Genomic DNA, 26,196 nt, shown 5'->3' on the forward strand with positions numbered 1-26,196 from the left:
GGGTTTGGACCAAACTATTCTACAATGATTAAGCTCCTCTTGCCTACAGCCTTATTCCCACATTTCTTCGTTGCTGTTGTGTTCTCTAAGTTTATTCTGCTAAGAAGTGTGGTTCTCTCTTTCTTACTGCAGCTGTCCTTTTCCCACATTTGACCTCATTCTGGGCACTTGAGTGGCCACATCATCCATGTGTTTGCAGGTGCCATCAGCAGGATGTTACCCTGTGAATTGCTATGAAGAGAAGAATCAAGACTTTATAGAGGAATGAGAGAAAGAAAAGGAAGTGTTGAGAAGTATCCTGCGATGAGGTAAGAGGGCTTAGATTTCAGAAAGAAAATGAGAGCAAGAGAAGAGGACAAAAGGGTGGATGAGGTTTAGGGAATAGGGCATTTAGTGTAAATATCAGGCAACCAGTATTGATTAAAGTCACGGTCTGGCCCTAGCCAGCTTGGCTCCGTGGATAAAGTGTCGACCTATGGACTGAAGGGTCGCAGGTTCGATTTTGGTCAAGGGCATATGCCTGGGTTGCGGGCTCGAACCCCAGTAGGGTGTGTGCAGGAGGCAGCCCATCAATGATTCTCTCTCACCATTGATGTTTCTATCTCTCTTCCTCTCCCTTCCTCTCTGAACTCAATAAAATATCTTTAAAAAAAGAAAGAATACCCTACCTCTAAGTAAAAAACAACAAAACTTTAAAAATAAAATAACCTCGCCGAAACCGGTTTGGCTCAGTGGATAGAGCGTCGGCCTGCGGACTGAGGGGTCCCGGGTTCGATTCCGGTCAGGGGCATGTACCTTGGTTGCGGGCGCATCCCCAGTGGGAGGTGTGCAGGAGGCAGCTGATCGATGGTTCTCTCTCATTGATGTTTCTAACTCTCTATCCCTCTCCCTTCCTCTCTGTAAAAAATAAAAATATATTTAAAAAAAAATAAAATAACCTGGACAAACTACTGTTCTTAATGTTGTGTGGAATACAAATAAGGGCACAAGATATGGGGTCTGGCTTTGAGAAAGAGATGTGTGCAGGGCTTAACAAATAAAATGATGAGTATGAGACAGCATCTGAGTGGTCAGGAAGGTAGGAGACTCAGGCAGTTATAAAAAAAAACAATATTGGATAGGACTTCAAGGAGGAGAAAGTGGTCAACAGTTTAAATACTGCTGAGAACTTGAGCAATATAATGAAGAAAGAGACCTCAGAGATGACAATTAGCACAGGAAATCTTGGAGGAGAACTGGGAGTAGATTCGTGGTTGGGAGGGGATGAAATGAATCTTTTCTTTTGAGAATATCTGGAGTATCTCTAGGATAGGATATTGGATGTCCACCTTCCAAAAGCCAGTAACCAGGGTCCAAATGGGCAGATCCATGGATGAGGGCTAAAGTATCTTGGATCACAGTGCTATACCAATAGGCCCAACACTGACCCTGTGGTTCTGTAGCCCAATTCATGCTTTCCCTGAATGTTCATTTTCATTCATGAACTGGGCCAAAGAAGAGAGGGAGATGACACTGGGCAGTGGCAGGGGCCCCAGCCACTATGGTGCCCACTTCCCTTTTGGCCTCTATGGACCACTGCCTGATGTAAGGTAATCATCTAGATGGCCCTGAATACATTGTTGGTTGGGGAATCATGTACACTGATTGCCACCCAAATTCCAAAAGTAAGTTCAAGTGTATATACAGTAGTAACTTATTCATCCATCAGCTGAACAAACTTCCCTGAGGAGGCTTTGCTGGCATCCCCTTGGGATTTTGAGTTATGATGTAACTCTGTCTGGTGCATCTTTTATAATTAGGTTGATTCCTCTTCTTGGTCTTCTCTAGCTGAATGTGTCTGCTTAGGGCCTAAGGCTGTGTTGGAGAATATATGAATCCTGTAACCTAGTCCCAGGAGTGAAAAGGATCAACTGAGTGGTAGGATGACTGGATTTCTAAAGAAGAATGGTCTGGATTCCTGGGTTTCCCATCAACCCCAAGAAATAAATGCTGAAGAGGACATAAGTACCCTACTAAATGATGGGGAGGAATAAAAGCGTAGGCAGCAGCTGCTTTATGAAGTCAGAGAAGAGATCACTGTCTCTGCCCTCAGTTAAGTTCTCTTATTATTATTTGCCTTTGGTTTAATATGTTGAATAAACATGATGTGGTATTCATTCTGGAAGCTGATGCCTAAGAGTGTAGGGTGACTGGATTTATTAGAGCAGTGTTGGTGGCTTTTATTTTATTGTTAAAATATATTTTTTTATTGATTTCAGAGAGGAAGGGAGAGGGAGAGAGAGATAGAAGCATCAATGATGAGAGAGAATCCTTGATCAGCTGCCTCCTGTATGCCCCCCACTGGGGATCAAGCTCACAACCCAGGCATGTGACCTGACTGGGAATCAAACCTTGACCTCCTGGTTCATAGGTCTACACTCAACCACTGAGCCACGCCAGCGGGGATGTTGGTGGCTTTTAGATTTTAAGGATGTCTGTACAACATTATAGAAACAAGGAAGTAAGGGTGAAATTTCTAGGTGCTTAAATAGAGGTAAGAGGGGTGAGAAGGTAGGTGGAATTGGAGGCTAAGATCCCACCAACAGTGTTTCAAGAAAAGAAATAGCCCTGCCTGCAATCCCCAGTAGGGGGCGTGCAGGAGGCAGCTGATCAATGATTCTCTCCCATCATTGATGTTTCTCTCTCTCCCTCTCCCTTCCTTTCTGAAATCAATAAAAAATATATTTTTTAAAAAGAAGAAATAAAGTGGGAGTGTATCTGGAATTTGCTAATAGCAGCTGGGGGATGGAATCTCTTTCATACATTTATTCCTGTCTTCCAACCTCATTTGGGTGGAACTTAAACATGTCACCAGCCACCAAATTTGCCCAGGTGGCCTGTGTTGCTACTATACTATATTCCTGCTGTTGTTACTGCTTCGCATTTTTATGGTGCCTCATAATTTTTTTAAAAAATACGTTGTATTGATTTTTAGAGAGTGAGGAAGGGAGAGGGAGAAAGATAAAAACATTGGTTGGCTGCCTCCTACACGCCCCCTACCAGGGATCGAGCCTGCAACCTGGGCATGTGCCCTGACTGGGAATTGAACCGGCAACCTCTTGGTGCATGGGACAAGACTCAACCAACTTAGCCACACTGGCCAGGGAGCGGGGGGGCTCATAATTTTAATTACACTTGCATATCGTATCTTACTCAATCCCTGCATGGATGCTATTGGCTACAATAATAAGGAAAATACAATGATACTGGTGACACACTCATTTGCTACACTGTCCCCTAGCCCAGGGCTCTCTGCTGCTCTAGAGTAGAGAACAGGCAGAAGTTAATGCAGAGGGTCAAAAGCAGTTTCAGTTTATCCTCTGCTTGATAGTCCCCCAAACTCACCGGCCAGGCTGTCACTGAGTCAAGTGGCATTAGCTCTTTGCCACTCCCAGGATTCATGCTGCACAGTGGAAAGCCTGCTTCTCAAGCTCCAGGCCAGGTTTCCAGGGAATACATACATCGCTCTCTGACTTTAGACAATCTGAAAAAGCCCCCAAGCCTCTTAGTAGTCCGCTGGGCCCTTCCTGGGATTTGCTCCTGGGCCACCTGGTCCTTCTTCAGTCTTGTTCTACTTAAACATGTCACCAGCCACCAAAGCATACCTAGGAGTATGCCTGTCTTTGCCCCACGTAATCCTGTCCTTCTCTGAGGTCCAGCCTCAAAGGAGGTGGAAGATAATTTCTCCATAAAAGTACACTTTTAGTTTGGGAGAGGTTGGGTGTGGTAAACACAGTCCCTTCTTCTCAGTGAGATGTCTACCGAGACCAGATGCTCTTGATTGTACTCCTTTGTCTATTTACATTTTTTGCAATGATCGCGTATAAATTAGGACTCGTTTCTTCCAACTTATTTCACATTTATTATACTTTATTTCTCTTACCCTGTTTTCCAATGAATGAATCAATTTTTTTCTGATGATTTGAACATTTTACATTCTATTTTAGTCTTTTTTTTAATTTATTGTTTTATTGTTGACAATATTACAGATTTCCCCCACTTTCCCCACTTTGCCCCCTCCATCCAGCCCCCACCCCACCCCAGGCCTTTGCCACACTATTGCCTGTGTTCATGGGCTATACATATAGTATGTGAATATGTTTTTTGGTTAATCTCTTCCCGTTCCTCCCATCTGCTCCCCTCTGAGATCTGTCAGTCTGTTCCTTGCATTCTTGCCTCTGGACCTATTTTGTTTGTCAGTTTATTTTGTTAATTGTGTTCCACATATAAGTGAGGTCATGTGATATTTGTCTTTCTCTGACTGGCTTATTTTGCTTAGCATAATAATATCCAGGTCCATCTATGTAAGAGATCCTTCTTTTTATAGCAGCATAGTATTCCATTATGTAAATGTACTACATCTTTTTTATCCACTAATCTACTTATAGGCACTTGGGCTGTTTCCAGATCTTAGCTATTGTAAATAACGCTGCTCTCTCTGAACATAGGGATGCATACATTACTTCTGATTGGTGTTTCGGGGTTCCTAGATATATTCCCAGAAGTGGGGTCACTGGGTCAAAAGACATTCCATTTTTAATTTTTTGAGAAAACTCCATACTGTTTCCATAGTGGCTGCACCAGTCTACATTCCTACCAGCAGTGTAGTAGGGTTCCCTTTTCTCTACATTTTTGCCAGCACTTGCTCTTTGTTGATTTATTGATCGTAGCCATACTACATTGTCGTTTTAATTTGCATCGCTCTGATGATTAGTGACTTTGAGCATTCTTTCCTATGTCTATTAGCCATCTGTATATCCTCTTTGGAGAAGTGTCTGTTCAGGTTTTTTGCCCATTTTTTATTGGAGTGTTTGTCTTCATGATGTTGAGTTATATACATTCTTTATATATTTTGGAAATTAACCTCTTATCAGATGTGTCATTGGCAAATATGTTCTCCCATACAGTGGTTCACTTTTCATTTTGCTGATGATTTCTTTTGCTGTTCAGAAACTTTTTAGTTCAATGTAGTCCCATTTGTTTATTTTTTCCTTTGTTTCTCTTGCCCTAGATGATGTATTGGTGAAAATACTGATGTGTGAGATGTCTGAGATTTTACTGACTATGTTTTCTTCTAGGATTTTTATGATTTTTGCAACTTACATTTAAGTCTTTTATCCCTTTTGAGTTTATTCTTGTGTATGGTGTAAGTTGGTGGTCTAGTTTGTTTGTTTGTTTGTTTGTTTCTTTCTTTCTTTCTTTCTTTCTTTCTTTCTTTCTTTCTTTCTTTCTTTCTTCTTCTTCTTCTTTTTTTTTTTTTTTTTTTTGCATGTCCCTGTCCAATTTTCCTAACACCATTTGTTGAAGAGACTGTCTTTACTCAATTGTATGCTCTTGACTCCTTTGTCAAATATTGACCATAATGGCATGGGTTGATTTCTGGGGTCTCTATTCTGTATAATTGATCTATGTGCCTGTTCTTGTGCCAGTACTGGGCTGCGTTTTTTTGTTTTTTGGTGTGGGTTTCTTTTTGTTGTTAATCTTCACCCAAGGATATTTTTCCCATTGATTTTTTTTTTAAGAGAGAGGGGTAGAGACGGAGAGAGAGCAACATTGATGTGAGGGAGGCACATCTATTGGTTGCCTTCACACAGTCCCCGACCCGACCAGGGATCAAGCCTGCAACCAAGGTACGCGCCCCTGACCAGAATCAAACCCGAGACCCTTCAGTCCATGGGCCAACACTCTAACCACTAAACCAAACTGGCTAGGGCCAAGCTGTTTTGATTACAATGGCTTTGTAGTATATTTTGATATCTGATATTGCAATCCTTCCAACTTTGTTCTTCTTTTTCAAGATTGCTGAGGCTCTTCAGGGCCTTTTTTTGGTTCCATGCAAATTTTTGAAATATTTGTTCTGTGAAATATGGCATTGGTATTTTAATAGAGTTTATAGATTGCTTTGAGTAGTATGGACATTTTAATGATGTTAATTCTTCCAATCCATGAACACGGTATATGATTCCACTTGTTTGTATCTCCCTCTATTTCTTTTTTCAATATTTTTTTGAGTACAGGTCTTTTACCTCCTTGGTTAAGTTTATTCCTAGATATCTTATTTTTTTATTGCAATAGTAATGAGATAATTTATTTTAGTTTCTCTTTCTGAGAGTTCATTATTGCTGTATAAAAACACCATCGATTTCTAGATATAAATTTTGTATCCTACTACCTGGCCAAATTCATTTATTAAATCTAATAGTTTTTGGTGGAGTCTGTAGGGTTTTATATGTATAATATCATGTCATCTGTGAATAATGACAGTTTTACTTCCTCCTTTCCAATTTGGATGCCTTTTATTTTTTCTTCTTGTCTGATTGCTGTGGCTAGGACTTCCAGTACTATGCTGAATAAGAGTGGTGAAAGTGGACATCTCTGTCTTGTTCCTAATCTTAAGGGAAATGCTTTTAGTTTTTGTCCATTAAGTATGATGTTGACTGTAGGTTTGTCATATATGGTCTTTCTTATGTTGAGGGATGATCCCTCTATTCCAACTTTGCTGAGAATTTTTTTAAAAACAGGAGCTGGATTTTGTTGAATGCTTTCCTCGTGTCTATTGATATGATCATATAATTTTTATCCTTCATTTTGTTTATGGTATATATCACATTTATTGATTTGCAAATATTGTACCAACCTTGCATCCCTGGAATAAATCCCACTTGGTCATGGTGTATGGTCTTTTTATTTTTGCTGGATTTAATTTGCTAATATTTTGTTGAGGATTTTAGCATCTATGTTCATCAGGGATATTGGCCTATAATTTTCTTTCTTTATAGAGTATCTGTTTTTGGAATTAGGATAATGTTGGCCTTGTAAAAAGAGCTTGGAAGTCTTCCTCTTGATTTTTTGGAATAGTTTGAGGAGGCTCTATTTTTAGTCTTGTTTACTTACCCCTGTTTCCTTAAGTCTATCATTATCTGTAGATTCACTCCTGATCAATACAAATACTATTACATCCCTTAATCTTACCCCATGCACCACCTCCATTATGTTGATACTGTCCAGAAGTTAGTTATGAGTTATATGAATACACATATTTTCCTTCTCTAATCTTTGTTTTTTCTCATTTCTATTGAGATATAATTTATATAGAGTCAAATTCACAGATCTTAAGTGTGTAATTAATTTGGACAAATGTAAATATCCATATAATCATCACCCAATTCAAGATAAAGAACATTACAGAACACTATAAATTTTCTTTATGCACCCTTCCAGTCAACTCATTTCACTAGAGCCAACTGCTATTCTGATTTCTTTCATCATAGATTAGTTTGTTGCTTCTAAAATTCTTATTAAAAGAACTAGAGGCCTGGTGCATGAAAATTCATGCACTGGAGGGGGGTCCCTCAGCCCGGCCTGCCCCCTCTCACAGTCTGGGAGCCCTCAGGGACGGGAGGCGACCTGGTTATCAGGGGAAGGCGATGCCCCCATCACACCTCTGCTGCTGCCACTGCCGGCAGCGCAAGCCCTGGGCAGCTGGGCAGCCGACACCCGAGGCTTGCCTGTACCTCAGGCCAGCCCTAGGTGGCTCAGCAGCCAACGCCCAAGACTTGACTGCACCTCGGGCATCAGCTGGGCAGCCACCATCTGAGGCTTGCCTGCGCCTCAGACATCAGCTGGGCAGCCGCCATCCGAGGCTTGCCTGTGCCTTGGGCCAGTCCTGGATGGTTAGGGGGCTGAGGGAACTGGGGGACTCCGGAGGCAGGTGTGTGGAGCCGCCGGACCCGCCTGGGGGCAGGCCCGGCCATGCCGCGTGCCTGCGGGGCAGAGGGGACTGGGCGCCACCATCTTGTGGCTATGGGCGCCACCATTTTGTGGCTGTGGGCACCACCATCTTTGGCAGTCAATTAGCCTATTCCCTCCTTATTGGCTGGGGGCGCCGCCATCTTTGTGAGGGCATGATGGTCAATTAGCATATTCCCTCTTTATTAGATAGGATCATGTAATATGTACCTTTTGTGTTTGTTGTTGTTGTTGCATTTGTCAGTTGTTTTATTTTATTTTAAATATTTTTTATTGATTTTAGAGACAGAGGAAGGAGAGGGAGAGAGAGACAGAAACTTCAATGAGAGAGAAACAAGGCTGCCTTCTTCATGCCCCTCACCAGGGATCCAGCCTATACGTGCCCTGGGCATGTGACCTGACTGGGAATCAAACCAACAACCTCTCAGTGTCTGGGATAATATTTAATCAATTGAGTCACATAGGCCAAGCATTTGTTTTATTGCTGAGTGCTATTTATTTTATGAATATATCAAAACTTGCTTATCTATTTTTCCATTGGTGGATATTTACTTTTTTTCAATTGGGGAATATTATGAATATGGCAGCTATCAACATTCTCACATAAGATTTTTGTGGACATGACTAGAATTGCTGGATCATAATTGCTCCAAGGGTGTGCTGCAACTTCTCCACTGACTACCTGAACTTCTACAAAAGCATTCTCATCCATGGATGATTACCAGAGTTGGTGTTCTTTGAGTAGGTAAATGGTGGGAAACTCTTATTTCATCATGTTTATGATGTCACTTCTCCTGGTTTTACACTTTTATCTACCTAGTGTCTTGGTCACATACCAGATGTCTATCAAACAACTCCAGGCTTCCACAGACCTATTTATCAAGCAGTTCAAGTTGCACAAGATTGTGATTGTGGGATCAGTCATTGCAATTTGGGTAAGTATGCCTCTTTCCACTTGTCTCTGTCCATCCATAGAGCATGAACCAGTTACTTTCTAGGCAAAAGATGCCAAGGGAAGCTCTCCATTTCAACATTCCATTTTCCTGTTTCTAATACAAGAACAGAAGTGTCATAGAGGGACTATTTCATAGAGAGAGAATGAGCACATAGTATCAGGTAGAAGCAGCTGTAAGAGTATCCAAAACACTAGCCCAAAAGAGTTATTAGAGGGGAAAGTGGAAACCTAAGCTATCTATGTTTTCTATATCCCTAAATTGTTATGTTTCTTTTCCAATTCTCCTGGCTTCTTTCCAGTTCTTAAAACTAAGAAGGCCACTATTACCTCCATACCTTGTCTAAGGATACCCTGTTCCCTCTTCCTACCTGGTGCACATGTAAAAGTTTCCTTTTCCTCTTGGTTCTGCTTTTAAAAAAAGTTGAATTCTTAAAAAAAAAAAAAAGAAGAAGAAGCTTTGCCAGGAATAACTAGGGGAAACAAGAAAAAGAAAACGCAAATATATAAATCTATGTGTTTACAAAAAAAAACCATTTGAACAAAGGACAAAACATCCTTTTTTATTTTTAGTCCAACTCAGGTCTGAATCAGAGAACAGGAAATAGGAATTCATAGAGAAGTGCTATATCAGAATAGAGTTTATATCTTAAGAGAAAGAGGAAAACATTACCCCAAGATATGACTGACTTTTCCTGATATGACTATAGACCAATAAGTTTTTGGGCCACCCTGTCCTCTTGTATCCCAGAACCTCTTCACTTTCTCCCATCAATCAGGCAGTTCCATACTAAGGAAATTCAGTTCCTTCATCTACTATCTTATATATATTGAAATCCAGGCCTAACCTGGTTATGGTCACTAATATTTTGCTCCTTAACAAATTAATTCCTCTCTCTCTCTCTCTCTCTCTCTCTCTCTCTCTCTCTCTTCAAATGTTTTTAAATAATAAAAAGTTGTGTCCTCTGATCACTACTGAAATACATTAGAAATCAATAACAGAAAGATTTCTAGAAAATCCCCAAATATTTAGAAACTAAATAATATACTTCTTAATAACCCAATGAGTCAAAGGAGAACTCTGAAAGGAAATTATAAAGTATTTTGAATGGAAGGAAAATGAAAACACGCCTATAAAATTTTGCAAGATACTCAGAGGGAAATTTATAGTATTAAATGTCTTTGTCAGAAAAGAAGTAAGATCTCAAATCAATGAATTCAGTTTCCATCTCAGGAAACTAGAAAAAAGAAGAGCAAATTAAAACCTATGAAATCAGAAGAAAGAAAAAAATATCCTAGCAGAAATAAATAAATTAATCAGCTGCCTCCTGCACACCTCCCACTGGGGATGTGCCTGCAAGCAAGGTACATGCCCTTGACCGGAATCAAACCTGGGACCTTTCAGTCGGCAGGCCGACGCTCTATCCACTGAGCCAAACTGGTTAGGGCTGTAGAATATGTATTGATAACACCTTTTGCATTCCTACTATTGATCATTTGTGTCTGTTATTTATTCCTGATTAGTTTGACTAGATGCTAATCAATTTTATTTATCTCATAGAACCAACTTTCAATGAATTGATTTTCTATATTAATTTTTTGTTTTCTATTTTATTTATTTATGCAGAATCACTGTCTCACATATGCAGGTCCTGAGAGTTCAGAGATGGGGGAAGAGAGAAAAGAAGCAAGAAGGGCCTCCATGGTCAATAGGACTCTTATATTATCACCACACAAGACTCACACCCACTTGATTTAGAAAATGATGGTAAATTCTCATTCTTCTGAGCAGCAAACCAGAAAACGAAATTCCTAGAGCCCTGTGCATAATATAATCTAACCTCTGGTTTTGCCGAAGACCAGAGCTGAGCTTCAGAGGTATCAATAGGCAAAGAAGAGAAAAGTTTCTTGGTTTTAGCCTCACCAGACTACTAGTTGCTCTGCATAGGTTGTCCAAAGTCCACAACTTATGAACTCAAATTTTATTGGGAAACTTCTCCCACTGTGAGTGATTGTGTCCTGTGCGTACAATAGCAGCAGGGGAAATCCACCTCTGCGTGTTGCTTCCTCTTGCAGAGGATGTGGTGTGGTCTATTTCTTTCCCTTTGAAAAATGTGAAAATCTGCAATAACAAATTTTAAAAGCATGTGAAAATGTGCAGTAACAGATTCTCATCATCAGCTCTTACTTGAAGGGCCCATCTTCCCCCTATCATGTATGTTTAAAACATCTTAATTTCCTGTTCCCTGCTAAGTTCCATGGTCCTGATATTCAATTGCTGCATAAACTGTGGGTTCTGCAAGTGGCACAATGGAACAAAATCCATCACCATATCTTTGTCTTCTGTGTAAAGGCTGTGGCCACTGCTTCTTGCATGGAAATTGCTTTGTCCCATGAAACATGCCTCCTGGGGGGTAGTTTCTCTCTCAGCCCATGTTGGTTTCATCTTCAGCAGATTCCTGAACTACATCTGGTGGCTCTGAAGCTTTTGCCTCATTCTAGAAATATTCTCCTATTCTTCCCTACTAACCCAAACCTGTACCCAGTAAGGAAAAGGGGGAAGACTGTATGTCCAGTCTTCACTACAGGCAAGCGTGGTCAATGAAACATAAACAAAAGTTGTAGTGTGGGACTTTTAAAGCTATTTTGGTGCTATATCATTCCTCCTTCCTGCTGATCCCAAAGTAAATATGATGGCTGGCGCTCCAGCAGCCTTCTTGGGACCATGAGAGAACCGTCAAGAAATCACAAAGACCTTGCCCTTACATCCTTAAGACACTGAACTAAGGCCACCAATAGTCTATTTCCAGACAGTTATTGTGAGAAAAATAAACCTTTCTCTGTTTATGCTACTGAAGGCACTGTCTGTTACTACCAGCCAAAAGCAATTCCTAACTAACACATTTGCCTTTCTACTATTTTTGCATTTTTCAGTATTTGAGTAACCTGTGTTACTCAATATCGGCAAAAATATTTCAGTGTCACATCATTCTTTGTAGAAGAGGGTTTGTTTCTGGCATCATATTTCTCTCCATTGTTCCTTAGTCACTTCAGAAGGTTTCAACTACGCTTTTACTATTTTAACATGCTTTTTAAATTAGTCCATTTTCCTCTCCTTCATTATGGCCTTTATATTCCTTTGCATTTCTTATCATGTATGTTTTTCTTTGCATTCCTTTTTTTTTTTTTTTTTAACCAACCCTGATCTACCCCTAAAGAGATGAGCCCCCTCAACATGACCTAGGGTGGATGTGATATACTTTGAAATACAACACAAACAAACCCCTATGCTCTCTTGTCTTGGTAATCTAACTCTAGTTTTAGGAACAGATCTTTAGATCAAAGTCAATAGCAGACGCCCAGTTTTTGCTTGCTGAAGCCCAGGCAGCTAAAATATAGCTTCAAGACTGCAGCTATAAACCACGATGTGCCTTCAGGTACCAGAAGCCTGTGCTTACTAAAGAACATGCAAGCAGTTTAGGGAGGACCTAGTTGGAGTATAAACTTGAAATAATTTTAATTCTTCCCATTGTTGCCATCAACTGTCTGTTGAATGCTATCCTTCCCTTGAACTTCCTTAACCACATTTCAGTCTAATTCCATAAATTTTAAGTCAATTTCAGTTCTGATATCAGTCGAGTTTGTTTGTCTAAGACTCAGTGCTATTTATTTGCAACTTCAACCTTATGTCCTATATAAAGCTCCTTCCCTTCTCCCTCCATCCCCTCTTGACAAGTACAGCTGGACCCCATCTGGTGGCAGTGGAATGTGTGTGTCAGAGGCTCCAGCTGATTTGAGTTGGGAAGAGAGGCATGCTCTGCTCACACATACCTTTCTCATTCTTCTTCCCTCTATTTTCCCTTCGCTGTTGGGAAGAAAACCCAAGAGATTGAAAAGTAAATAGGATCCTTCCTGTCACTAACCTGAGTGAAGTGGACATTGCTTCTCGATCACAGTTGCTGACCAGCTCATTGGCTATTGGCTTGAAGAAAGGGTGGTGGCTCCAATAGGTCCTGTGGAGAAAGGACTTAATCCCAAGCCACTCGCAGAGTCATTGGTGGTCTCTTGTGGTTCTCCATCATATCATGTCTCATTCCCCAACTGCATATGTCTCTTGACCACATGGTACATTGGTCTCTGGTCAGACAGTGGCCACCCCAGTTCTTGGTCACAAACTGCACCAACAAGTCCTATGACATGACACAGAAAAATTCAAATTCCAGGGACTTAAGGGCCTGCCGGAGCCTGCCGGCATCAGTCGAACAGTACCTGCAAGGGGGAGAGAGGATGAGAAAAGACAGACAGAAAACAGAATGGGATCGGGAGGACTGTAGCACTTCCCGCTTACAGTCCCGAGTTTATTTTTCACCATACTTTTATACAGGGTCAGTTACATTCCATACAATACATCATTCTTTTAATGTGGCAAACATAATTATACCCCTTTGTTTCAGGTTTCCTACTGACCTTTACACAAAGTTCCTTATCTTGGCTAAGATTCCAACGGCTATACCTGTACATACACCTCCTAAGTTCCTAAGTTCCGTTCCATGAGATAATCTAGCTATGCTTCTTGCTTAAGGACAATTACGCTTATAAATCAACTGTGTATGAAGGTTAACTAAGCTCTAGGGGGTAGAATGCATGACTAACCTTGGGAACAGGCACTATTGTGCTTAAGGGTCTTTAAGCCCAAGGGGGGCAGGATGCATGACTAACCTTGGGAACAGGCAGGCCACTTTGTGAAACCTGCCCTCTCAGGACTTTGTCAACTGAGGTCGCTCCCAACAAGGGCCCCTTGGATAGGTCTCAATACTTTGCATGAAGGAAATATCTTCTTCTGCCCCTTCCCCTCTGTACCAGTTCTTCCTTCCTGATGTACTTCCAAAATATTTTTTTCTGCTTATGTTGATTTTATCCAGGAGAAATGTAAGGAGAGGTATTTGGGCATCTATAGTGCCCTGGCCCTTATGAGACCTGGTAATATAAAATGGCCAGGAGTGTGTTTATATAACTCAATATCTATGCTGTGAGGAAATTCTGAGAATGAGGGTCAAGATCCTTGATGCTAAAGTGTAGTCAGAAAGTAAATCAGACGCAGGGTAGATAAATGCTAGAGACCATCAAATGCTGATGGGCCATCTAACTAGATTAACTTCCTTTCCCTGGGAGAAATTGCTAAGTACTTGTACTATGATTTTGAGCCATATGGGTGTTTCCTATGAGGCAAGGCCAACTTAGGTTTGTGCTTACCTGGGACTTGGATTTCTGTTGGGGACTGAAGAGAACTGGAGCCCCAGCCTACTTCCTCCCCAAACCCCATTCTATCTGTACATGACTCACCTTTGTGTCCCTGGACCCCTCACGTCCACTCCATCAACTGTTCCTCCTTCTAAGTCCAGGATGGAAATTCTCCTTCGAAGTCCAGGATGGTCATTTCTAGTAGAGATAGAGGTTGTGGAAAGAGAAATAGAAGGGGAAGGTGGATTTACTCTGATTTTTGGAGTCCAGAGAGAAAAGATGGACTTGTAAGGAGTGGGGAGGGCTAGAGATGAGGGCTGGGAGTGGGTCCAAGCCTGGACCCCTCTGGAGGCAGTGGAATGTGTGTGTCAGAGGTAAGTAGGTGGTTGGTAGAAGCCAGTAGGGACCAGAAGGACAGATGTTATTTATTCTATGGGATTTAGCATAACTCACAGAAATATGTTTTTAAACATGAGATGGTATTTGCAGGTGTGTGTGGTGGTGGCTCAGACAACAGCTTTGGGTCAGAAGCAGCAAAAAGGAAGGCAGATAGGATTCCTGCCTGAAACCCACCAAGCAGAGGAGGACTAGGTTTGGTGAATTGAAAACTTCTTTATAGAAAAAAATATGAAGAAGCAAAAATCACTGACTGGTTCCTCTTTTTCTCCTCACAGATCTTGTATACCAGGGTTTCCTGGCCTGATAGTGCTGTCCCTCTGTCCCCAAGGCCTCGCCCTGCCCGCAGATCCTCTGGCTCTCTCCCCCAGGAGCTCTCAGACCTGACCCACCTTCTGCACTGGCCTCTGACCCCAGGAGATAGTGGGGACCTTTTGGCCTCCACCAGCCCTGAGACCTCCACCTACTACCTAAGGGGTCCTGCACAGGCCAGCTACGTCCTGGGAGGCTACCTGGAGGCCATCCTTATTGCCAGAGACCATAGGGGCAGGCCCAAGACCCATGGTGGGGATCTGTTTCGGGCACAGCTGCTGGGACCTGACTTGAAGGCAGGGGTCTCTGGGAATGTCCAGGATCTGGAGAATGGCACATACCTGCTGTCTTTCCCGCTTTTCTGGTCTGGGCAGGCCCAGGTGCAAGTTCGGCTAATCCACTCCAGTGAGGCAGTTGGGGTTCTTCGAAGAATCTGGAGGGACCAATGGGCCACAGTTGATTTCATGGGCTATTTTCGGGGACCCACAGGATATGAAGAAATTGTGACTTGCAATATTAACCCCCTGTTAACTGGAGAGGAAGAGTCTACCTGTCACTATAGGGATGAAGATTCGGGGGAGCTCTGGTTCTGCGCTCGACCACCCACCCTGCCCTGCGACTCACTGGTAGGACATTCAAGTGGACGTTACTGGAATGTGACCACACCACAAGAGGAGGCCCTGCTGCTGTGGTAAGAAACCCAGCATTCTTGGAAACAGCCCCAACTCCTGAATCCTGGTCCCTATGAGTCTTCTGCCTAAGCCGCTGCCCATATCATTCATCTACTCACTTCTATTATGTACACCTCCTGAGCACCTATTATATGCTCATGCCAAGTGCTGACTACTTATGCATAATCGTCAGCTTCCCTGCCTTCTACACATTTTCAATGAAGAGATGCATGACTTTTTAAAACATGAAGTGTAATAGGTGCTTAACTGTATGCATTGCGTGGTTTGAAGACATGGAGAAAGGGCACCCCATCTGGTCTATGATGGTAAGTGCAGGTGACAATTTAGCTGAAACTTAAAGAGGAACCACAGACCCCTGGCAAAAGAGAAGTGTCCTAATCCCCTCCCCGCTACTGATGGTCCCTGCAAGGAGAGATGTAGATTTAGAAGTCACCAGCATGTATGGTCAGAGAGTAGAGAGGATGGATGTGACTTCACTGAGTGAGACAGAAACAGAGGCTGCAGCCTGTAAGCCAAGCAAAAAGAGGCTGAGAATTGACCTCAGTCTCAGGGAGTAAGCCGCCTGGGTGTACAGAGAATGGGATTGAGGGAGAGGAGACCATGAAAACAGACTTGCTCACAGTGAGTCCTACTGGCCTTGAGATCAGAGGCAGGGTTGGTGCTGGAGAGACCCCAGGGATGAGGGAAGCATTTTTTAAAATGGGAGGTCCAGGCATCTTGTCTCTAGTAAAGAGACAGTAGGAGAAGGAGACAAAAACAGGGTCCCAGAGATGGCTGGGGGTGGGGGTGGGATGGGGAAGAGAGGAAGTGGAGGGACACGCCCTCTGAGGGGGAAGAAAGAGAAGAGGCTAGAGCTAGAGGCAGAGATGTTTAGGTGGGAGGACTGACAGGTGAGCCGTCTGGTGCTCTGTGGCCCCAAAGAGCATGGAAGTTATCACTGGCTGCTATGAGGATAAAGCACCAAGGCAAGCTGAGCTGGAAACACCCAAGGTGCCAGCTCCATCAGACACCGAACTCTGGAGGCTCTCAGCCACTCTTCTTGTCTGGCGAATTCCCACTAACATTTACCTCCTGACAGAAAAATTGAGCACCAGGACCAATTTTCATGCTCCCTTTGGTCAGAAAAGGAGAACCACCTATCTCATTTGCATTGGTCAACTTGACATAAATCTAAGATTCAATACTGACATCCTAGTCTCAGGATGTCACTTGGAGGAAAACCCAAGAGTCTCCGGAGTGAGACTGCGAGGTTTGAATCCCTTCTCCAACTGTTACTGTTTTTCAGCTTGTAATTCATGTGATCTCTAGAAAGTTACTTATCCTCTCTGTAACTCTGTTCTCTCATTTGTAAAGGGGACAATAATAATAATAATAATAATAATAATACCACTGTCACAGACTTGTGGAAGAAACAAACTAATGTACGGAAAGGGCTAAGAACTTTTATCATCTGATTTCAGATGTTTGCTTCTCTTGAGTCTTATCCCACCCCCAACTCTGTGCTAGATACCATTCAAAGTCCTGGAGGTCCCGGGGAGAGGAGAACAGGGCAGAATGGCCTCATCCTGCAGGAGCTAACAGTGCACTGATGGAATACAGGCATTAAATAGATAACCACACGTGTGACAAATGTGTAGTGGGCATGAATTTACAACCCAAGCTCAAGTGTTTTCTTTACATCAACTTTAGTCAAATTTTGAGGACTGCTGCAACAGGGATGCTGAGGAGTGTTCTCCTTGTCTAGGGTCCTGCCAAGGAACTGACACTTGACCACGAGGGATCTTTCCTTCTTTAGTCAACTGTCCACACTGGTCACTTCAAAGTGTCCATTGTCCAAGCCTGTATGGTCTTGAGCTCTGCTAGGACAGGCATCTCCAACTGGGTCCAGAGTCCCTGGAATAATTCCACACCTGCTTCCTGAAATTTTATACCTCTATGGGTCACCAGGGCCCTGACACTCTTAGGATAGGCCATGCTTAGGCATCTTTCAAAAGTCCAGGAATATTTTCTTGCACTCCTCCTCCTTTCTGAAAGTAAATTCCCTCTCCTCTATGACACAACCTCTTCAATCAGTCCATCCTTCTTTTAGCAAATGCTTACTGCACACCCATTATGAGTATGGTTCTGCTGTTGTAGACACTGGGAAAGCAGCAGTGAACAAACAGACAAGGACCCTGCCCTGGTAAAGCTTACATTAGACCGGATAAAGAGATGATAAACAATAAACATAACAATAAGTAAATTACATAGGATGTTAGAAGAAGATCCGTACTATGGGAAGTTTAAAATATGGAGGAGGTGAGGATTAGGAGTATGTCCAGGCAGGTTGCAATGTTAAATAAGGGGGGTCAGGGTAGACCTCATTAAGAAGATGACATCTGCCCTGGCCGGTGTTGCTCAGAGGATAGAATGTCAGCTCGGGCAACTAGAGTGTCTCGGGTTTGATTCCAGGTCAAGGGCATGTACCTAGGATGTATCTGGATTGTGGTTCCATCCCTTGCCCCAGATGCGGCACATGTGGGAAGCAACCAATCAATATATCTCTCTCACATCAATATTTCTCTCTCTCTCCCCCTCACTCCCTCTCTTCACTCTCTCTAAAAATTCATGGAAAAAATATCCTCAGGCGAGGATTACAAAAAAAAAAAAAAGGAAAGATAAGAAGAAGAAAACATCTAAGCAAAGACACAAGGGGATGATAGAGTTAGCCAAGGATATACCTGGAAGAAGATTCCAGGCAGAGGGTGTGCAGTGGTATGACTAGTAGTGTCTGAGGAACAGCAAGGAAGCCAGACAGCTGGATGGAGTAAAGAATAGGGAGGTGGGCCCAGCCAGCGTGACTCAGTGGTTGAGTGTTGACCTATGAACCAAGAAGGCACGGTTTGATTCCCAGTCATGTGCAACCCTGCACATGCCAGGGTTTTGGGCTCGATCCCTATTGTGGGCATTTGGGAAACAGCCAATCGATGATTCTCTCTCATCACTGATGTTTCTATCTCTCTCTCCCTCTTCCTTCCTCTCTGAAATCAATTTTAAAAAATTAAAAACAAAAAAGAATAGGGAGGTGGTAGGTGAAAAGACCAGTGAGATTATGGGAAGGACGTGGCATAATTAAGGAAGGGCTCTCTAAATATCTTGGTTTTTGCTCTATAAAATAAAAGAGATCACTGCAAGATTTTGAGCAGAAGATGGACTTGATGTGATTTACATTTTTAAAGAGTTTCTTGGCCCACTGTGTTGAGAATGGTTAAGGGAGAAGCAAGGAAAACAAAAGGTCGGAGGCCTTGACCTCAGGTTGCAGTGGTGGAAGTGTCTAAAGTGATTCACTTCTAGGTATATTCTGAAGGCAGCACCCATAGGATTTCCTGAGAGAGACAACGTGGGATGTACTAAAAAGTGAGAACTTTCAGATGGCTACAGGGTTTGGGGCCTGCTCACCTGGAATGACAGAGTTGCCATCTGCTGAAGTGGGGAAAACTCTGGGTGAGGCAGGTGGTCACATGTATCAGACATCAAGTGGAGATATTGAGCAGATGGTCAGATACACAAATCAGGACTTTGACAGAGAAACTGGGCTGGAGATCTAAATGTGAAAGTTAAAGTCAGGAAGTGGAGTGAGACCACCAAGGGAGGGAATCTGATTGAAATACAGGAGTGAGGACTGGAACTCCAATATAAAGAGGTTGAGGAGAAGGGGGCTAGCAACAGGGGCTACCAGGAGAGGAAGGTGTCCTGACAACCAAGAGGAAAACAAGCCTCAAGGAGGAGGAAGCTACTGCTGGGCTGACAATGGTCAGGAATAACAAGGGCTGAGAACTGATAATGGATTTTGCCATTTCTGAGAGTGAGTGTGAGAGTGAAAGTCCAACTGGAGTGAGTTCAGTGAGACCAACAGGAGAGTTAAGACTTCTTGTAAAATGCTCCAATCACCTTCACCTAAAAGTCATGTTTTTAATGTTCTATATTTTGTGATGCTTTGACATCTTGGGACCTTGTGGGACTGCCCCTCCCAGGATTAGCTGACTCCTAGAGATATCGAACAACTTGTCTTGAGCACACCTTTGATATGCAACCCACCCCTCCTGAGTCCACACCACCACTCCTCTTCCTTTTATCAGGCTCTTGCAGCCAGACACCATCTCCCTGCCTGAAATCCCTCAGGGCCAAGTACCAGACAACTAGAGATTACCTCTATAGCCCAGAGCCCACTGAAATTATTCAAACTATTCATTCCTAAACCTACTCAGCTGTTAACTTTTCCTCACCCATTCCTTCCTGGAAAAAAAAAAAAAAAAACGCAATGAAGACTTTTGCCCACATTTTCTCCTGCTCCTTATGCCTCTTGACCAACCCTGATGCTTCCCCCATGTGGCCCTGCATGGTGCATCATGTCCCCATGTCTCAGAACTGTACCACTATTTTTTCCACGGTGATCATCTCCTGATCTATTGACCTTACCATATCTAAATAAAACCAAAATACTAGGTACATTTTTAAAAAATATTTTTTATTGATTTCAGAGAGGAAGGGAGAGAGAGAGAAATGTCAATGATGAGAAAGAATCATTAATCGGCTGCCTCCTGCATGCTCCCTACTGGGGATAGAGCCAGGACTTGGGCATATGCCCTGACTGGGAATAGAACCATGATCTCCTGGTTCATAGGTCAATGCTCAGTCACTGAGTCACACCGGACTCCTAGGTACATTTTAAAACACATCTGCTTTCCACACTGATGAAATCCTGGGGCCAGGAAATTCAAAAAGCCTGGATCCCTGAACTCTAGTTTCTAGCCCCTCTCTTGCCCTAGATCCCTCACTGTCTCCCAGAAGCCCTGACTCTGGACAGATGCCCTTGACTTGGAGAATTTCCTTTTTTCCAAGAACCTCCTTTTCACCTTAGCCCCAAATTCCTTCCTATAACACATTTCCATTAAGGATTCCTTTCTTGTCAATTGGTTTCTTTTCAGGAATGTGACAGACAAGGTCCTCCCTCAGGGTATTTCTCCTATCTGGGTGGCCAAGGAGAGCAGTAGGAGCCTAGGTAAGTAACACTGGGGCCTACAGAAAAGGCAGCGCTTATCCCATGCCTGTAGCTTTATTTTTCTTCTGTATCCACTAATTGTTTTGTTTACAAACAACTGCTTACAGTGCTGTCCCCCAAACAACTATGCCATCCTGGGATCCCGGGCCCAAAGCCTTCTGGCTTCTTCCACGGAGGAGTGTGGCGCTCTCTTTCCTGCTCTGGCCGCTCCTTCTCCACTGTTGACAGCATCCTGGGCTGCCTGGCTGGTCACGTCGTCCACATGCTGGGGGACTCCACGCTTCGGCAGTGGTGGGAGTATCTGCGTGACACTGTGCCTTGTGAGTGGCCGTGAGGGGAGAGGGCAGAACTCTTAAGAGAAAAAGAGCAGAACCAGGGAAGGCATAAAACATCTACCTGGATTCAGGAGAGTGATATAGAAGGACAAGACACCGGGTTCCCTTAAGGAAGTAATGGGAAATAATGCCCAGATTATGCATAATCTCAATAATTAATCAGAAGCTTTAACAGGAGAGTAGATATGTTTGATGAACCATGAGTAGATAGCCTTGGTCGGAACTAATTAGTTGCTTGGGGGATACTGGAGGAATAGAGTTGGAATTTAAGAAAATAATTGTAGAGAAACCAGGGGTTTTGTGTTGTGACATTTGGGAGACTCCAACTGTTTTTAAGCAGTTTTTGGTTTGTTGGATAGATTGGATTGAAAAAGAAAGATCCAAGACAAGTTATAAGACAGTTGCATGGTCAACATGTGAGGTGATGAGGCTAAATTGGTACAAGAAATAGAGCGACAGCAGTAAAGGAAGTAGTATGCTGGAGAAATTCACAGTCTTGTTAACTGATTGGTTCTGCAATGAAGGGAGGTGATCAGATTACTATGGATAATCATAAAATGAACTCAAAATAAAAGTCACTGACATGCTTACTGGATATGGGAGCAAGAGACAGGACTGAGAGAAGATGGCGTATTTATTTTCTACCTTTTCATATTGGGTTAAAAAGGTTGTGGGGGAGGGGTTTCTGTGGAGCATGTGGATGAAGCATTTGAAGACATGGGATTGGAAATGCATTTAGATGTCTGAGCTTCAGACAGACTTTTGGTATTTATTCCTCTGAAGATAGACATTCAAGGAAGAGAGTGTCACACAGGGTCTCTGCCTTTCAGGCACAAACTCCATAATATAACGTAACAGGAATGAAGGGATATGCTTTATTGGAGAAAGAGGAAACATGAGAGTCAAGGAGAGAAAGAGCATCAGCTCCCAGCCCCGTCCCCCACTTGTTTTCCCACTATTCTACAGACAGTGTGTGGGGCCCACAGGGTGGGTCTATGCTCTAGTGGAGGAGACCCCTCACATACACACACACGCCATAGTTCTTCCTTCTTACCTACAAGCTTCTTGGCACAAGACACATGTGGGCTGCCTTTTGCTCACAGAAGTTATAAAACACCTGCTGCCTCCACCTGGAGACCTTGAGGCCTGTGGGATGTTGACTCCTGCTTGAAGGGTTGAAGCTCCCACCGTCCAGGAGTGTCAGTCTGGAGGAAGCCCCTCCCTTTAGGAAAAAAGGGAGCTCTACTCCCAACTAATTCAATGTCTTATCAACATTGAGTGACTTCCCAGGATCATTTTGGACAATTCTGCTCATGGCCGGGTGGAGTGGGTGAGTTTTCTAGCCAAACGCTGTTTTTAAAGATGAATGGAAGCTCATGACAGAGGTTGGGAAAATCAGACTGTGCTAGTTGATCTGGCACCTTTCTGTGGACTAGAGAAAGGTGCCCCTCTGTGCCCACACAGCCATGGAGCACATGGTGGGGCGAGCCAGTAGAGACTTCGTGCAAAGAAAATAAGGGCGTTTTCCTGTAGGTGTGTATAGCTGTCTGCCAGTGCACATGACCAAGCAGACAGACTGTATTTCAAGGAGTCTCTGGCCCCCTAGGCTGGCCACCATTGTGCAAAGACATAAACTGGACAACCCTGAATCTCTAGCCTGTCAAGTCTTTATACAGGCGTGGAACCAGTGAATGAATCTGAGTTGGAGTGCTAGATCTGAAAGGAGACTATAGAGAGTAACAACACACTGCTAAGAAAAGGAAGGGATTCCAAATGAAAATCAATACACAAAATGCTCAAGGACCTAGGGAGATGAAGGACTGAGAATTGGGTCTTCAGACTTGGTAACTAGGTGGTCACTGACAATATTATAGATTAAGGAGAGCAAAATCGGTGGTTGGGCCATAGGATGATAGAGGAAAATGGTGCTAGATTTTTAAACCAGGAAATACAGTCCTGTATTAACCCCTAAACCTCTTCTCTTGTCCTCTCACAGCCCTGAAGCCCATGGATCTACACACCATGCATCAGGCAGGGCCCCTGATGGCCGTAGAGACCACTCGGAACATAGTGCTGCACTGGCGGGCCCACGGCTGGCCCCTGCGCTCCCTCCGCACACCAGTGGCCTCCCTGCACTCTGTGGTCCAGGAGCTCGGAGGCCTGGCTGGGGGCCCCCACACTGTGGTGGTGCTGGGGCTGGGCGCACACTTCACCACCTTCCCTCCATCCATCTTTGTGCAACGACTGGCAGGGATCCGGGCAGCTGTGGCTGCGCTGCTGGCCCGGGAGCCCCACACTCTTGTGGTCATCAAACTGGCCAACACTGGCTACAAGTCTGTGTATGGCAGTGACTGGTTCACTCTCCAGGTGAACCGGCTCCTCCGAGCTGCCTTTGCTGACCTCCGTGTGGCCTTTGTGGATGCCTGGGAAATGACCTCCAGCCTGGCCCTGCCTGACAGCATCCACCCAGTGAGGCTCATTGTCCAAAATGAGGTGGACTTTCTCCTCTCCTTCATCTGTCCCACCTGAATGCTTCTGCCTTGGGCTGTGTGGACAGAGAAGCTAGCTTGATGATTAAGCCTGCAAGCTCTGCCTCTCAGCCCATTATTCCCCTTCTCTGACCTTTCTAATGCACTAAATTCATGTCATAATTCACACAATTGTGGATTTTTCAACTTGTTATTTAGGCCATTTCTTTACATGTTTGAAGTCCATGTTATTATGCACTACCAGGAAATCTGACACAAAACAGCCAGCATCAGGGCATCACTTGTAAAATCACTGGTTTTTTAAAGATAAAGAAATAATCCTTTAAGCATTTAAGCAAAAAAGGCGTAAGTCACTTACAAGAGAAAAACTTAGATTGACTTAAATTAATCAAAAACAATATTAAGCCCTAACTGGTTTGGCTCAGTGGATAGAGCATCGGCCCAAGAAGTAAAGGGTCCCATGTTTGATTCTGGTCAAGAACATATGCCTGGTTTGTGGGCTCAATCCTCAGTAGAGGGTATGCAGGAGGCAGCTAATCAATGATACTCTCTCATCATTAATGTTTCTCTCTCTCCCTTCCTCTCTGAAATCATTAAAAATATATTTACAAAAACAAAATACACCAACAAACAAACAAAAAAACATTCAACACTAGAAGCCAGTGGAACAATGCTTGCAAAGCTGACAAACTAAAGAAGTTAAGAATTTTACACTTAGCTAAAGTATTATTCAGCTACAAAGGCAACAAACATTTCAAATCTATACTAATAAAGGGGTAGTATGCTAATTAGACCGGACGTCTTCTGGACAACCTTCCAGACATCCTTCCTGAAAAAGCCAGGCTGGGCAAAGCTGCCTGCCCGCGGTCCCAGGCACCAGCGCCTGCAGCTGCGGCCCAGGAGATGGAGAAAAGCCTGCTGCCTCGTGGTCCCAGGTGCTAGCACCTGCGGCCTGGGAGATGGAGAAATGCCACCTGCCCCACGGTCCCGAGCGCCAGCGCCTGCGGCCCGGGAGACAGAGAAAAGCTGCCCACCCTGTGGTCCCGGATGCCTGCGTCTGGCCCGGGTGAAGCCGGCCCGGGTCCTGGGTGCCTGTGGCCGGCCAGAGGGAGGGAAGCCCGGGTCCTAGGTGCCTGTGGCCAGCCAGAGGAGAGAATCCTGAGTCCCAGGTGTGGGGCCGAGGCAGAGGCAGTTAGGGGCGATCAGGCAGGCAGGCAGAGGGGTTAGGGATGATCAGGCAGGCAGGCAGGCGAGCGGTTAGGAGCCAGCAGTCCTGAATTGCTAGAGGCATGTCCAACTGTCAGTTTAGGCCCAATCCCTGTGGACATCCCCTGAGGGGTCCTGGATTGGAGAGGGTGCAGGCCTGGCTGAGGGGTCCCACCCCCCATTCACGAATTTCATGCACCGGGCCTCTAGTATGTAATAATTCAGGAAATATAGTTGATGTTTTAAAAGAATGACAAAAGTCAAACATCAGTCAAACAAAATATTACTGATATGGCCCAGCAATTTCACTTCTGGGTATTTATCCAAAGGAAAGGAAAACACAAAGTTAAAAAGATATCTGGGCCCACTTGTTCATTGCAGCACTATTTACAATAGCCAAGACATAGAAACAAGCTAAGTGTCCTTTGATGGGTTAATAGATAAAGAAAATATGGCATGTATAGGCAATGGAATAGTATTCAGCCATAAAAAAGAGAAATATTGCCATTTGTGACAATGTAGATGTTATACAGACGAAATAAGTTAGACAAAGAAAGGCAATTACCATATGATCTCACCTATATCTTAAATCTGAAAAAAAAAAAAAAGACAAAAATTAGCTCACTGATACAGGTTCTCAGAGGTGAGGGTGCAGCATGAGTAACATAAATAAAGGGGGTCAAAAGGTACAAACTTCCAGTTATAAAATAAGTAAGTCCTGGGGATGTAATGACTGCATGGTGACTATCCTAGATAATAAAAGCCTAAAATGCAAATTGACTAGTCGCTATGATGTGCACTGACCACCAGGGGCCAGACGCTCAATGCAGGAGCTGCCCCCTGGTGGTCAATGTGCTCCCACAGGGGGAGCGCTGCTCAGCCAGAAGCCAGGCTCATAGCTGGTGAGCGCAGCAGCAATGGCAGGAACCTGTCCCGCCTCCGCAGCAGAAGCAGCACTAAGGAGCACCGAGCCAAGTAGTAAGGAGCAGCGAGCAGGCGGGCAATAAGGAGCGAGGGGTCCCTGACTGCGAAAGGGTGCAGGCCAGGCTGAGGGGGTGCCTTACCCCCGGCCACGCAGTGTACAAATTTTGTGCACTGGGCCTATAGTCTATAATAATAAAAGCGTAATATGCTAATTAGACCAGACATCTTTCTGGACATCCTTCCAGACAACCTTCTGGATGAAGCTGAGGCTGCAAGGGAAGCCCGGGTCCTGGGTGCCGGAGGGAAGCCAGTGCCAGCAGCCAGGGGAAGGAAGGCCTACCTACTCTTGCATGAATTTCATGCATCGAGCCTCTAGTAGTAAATAATACAGTATTGCATGAGAACTTTACCAGCACCTCATCTCTGGAATAGTCAGATGAAGGCAACTGAATGGGGTCCACTGGAGAATCTTGGGACTCAGGAGAATTGCTCTATTCAGAGCTAATTGGTCAACCTTCAACTTTAACCTTCAACTTTTACCACATTCAAATCAATGAACCAACTGAAAGACTGTGATTAACAATTCATCATTGTTCTGTGCTATGCCACTTGCTGGAGTGTGGTTTGAACATCTAGAAGTAGAATTTTAATAATCATTTTATTCATATTGATTTTCCCACCTATAGAATTTAGTTAAATCTGAAAAGTTAGTACCTACAAATAGTTCTCCAATGTTGAGTGACAGAAATGTTTAGGGAGTGAGGTGTTATCATTACAAGTATATTGTAATTAAATATGAGTTAAAAAATCCTTTAAAATG

General features: G+C 43.7%; 1 protein-coding gene across 1 annotated transcript; it reads left to right on the forward strand.

Annotated features, from left to right (window-relative positions):
- Positions 1-246: 246 nt before the first annotated feature.
- LOC308254191 (NXPE family member 3-like) lies at positions 247-23,855 on the forward strand. Its single transcript, XM_080680128.1, has 6 exons — positions 247-308; positions 8,609-8,723; positions 14,656-15,380; positions 20,349-20,422; positions 20,530-20,742; positions 22,754-23,855. The coding sequence occupies exons 1-6, from the start codon at positions 265-267 to the stop codon at positions 23,284-23,286; spliced, it is 1,704 nt and encodes a 567-aa protein (XP_080536254.1). The 5' UTR covers positions 247-264; the 3' UTR covers positions 23,287-23,855.
- Positions 23,856-26,196: the final 2,341 nt, after the last annotated feature.

Source organism: Plecotus auritus (genome assembly GCF_963455305.1).
Source record: "Plecotus auritus genome assembly, chromosome: 7".
Classification (NCBI taxonomy): Eukaryota; Metazoa; Chordata; class Mammalia; order Chiroptera; family Vespertilionidae; genus Plecotus; species Plecotus auritus.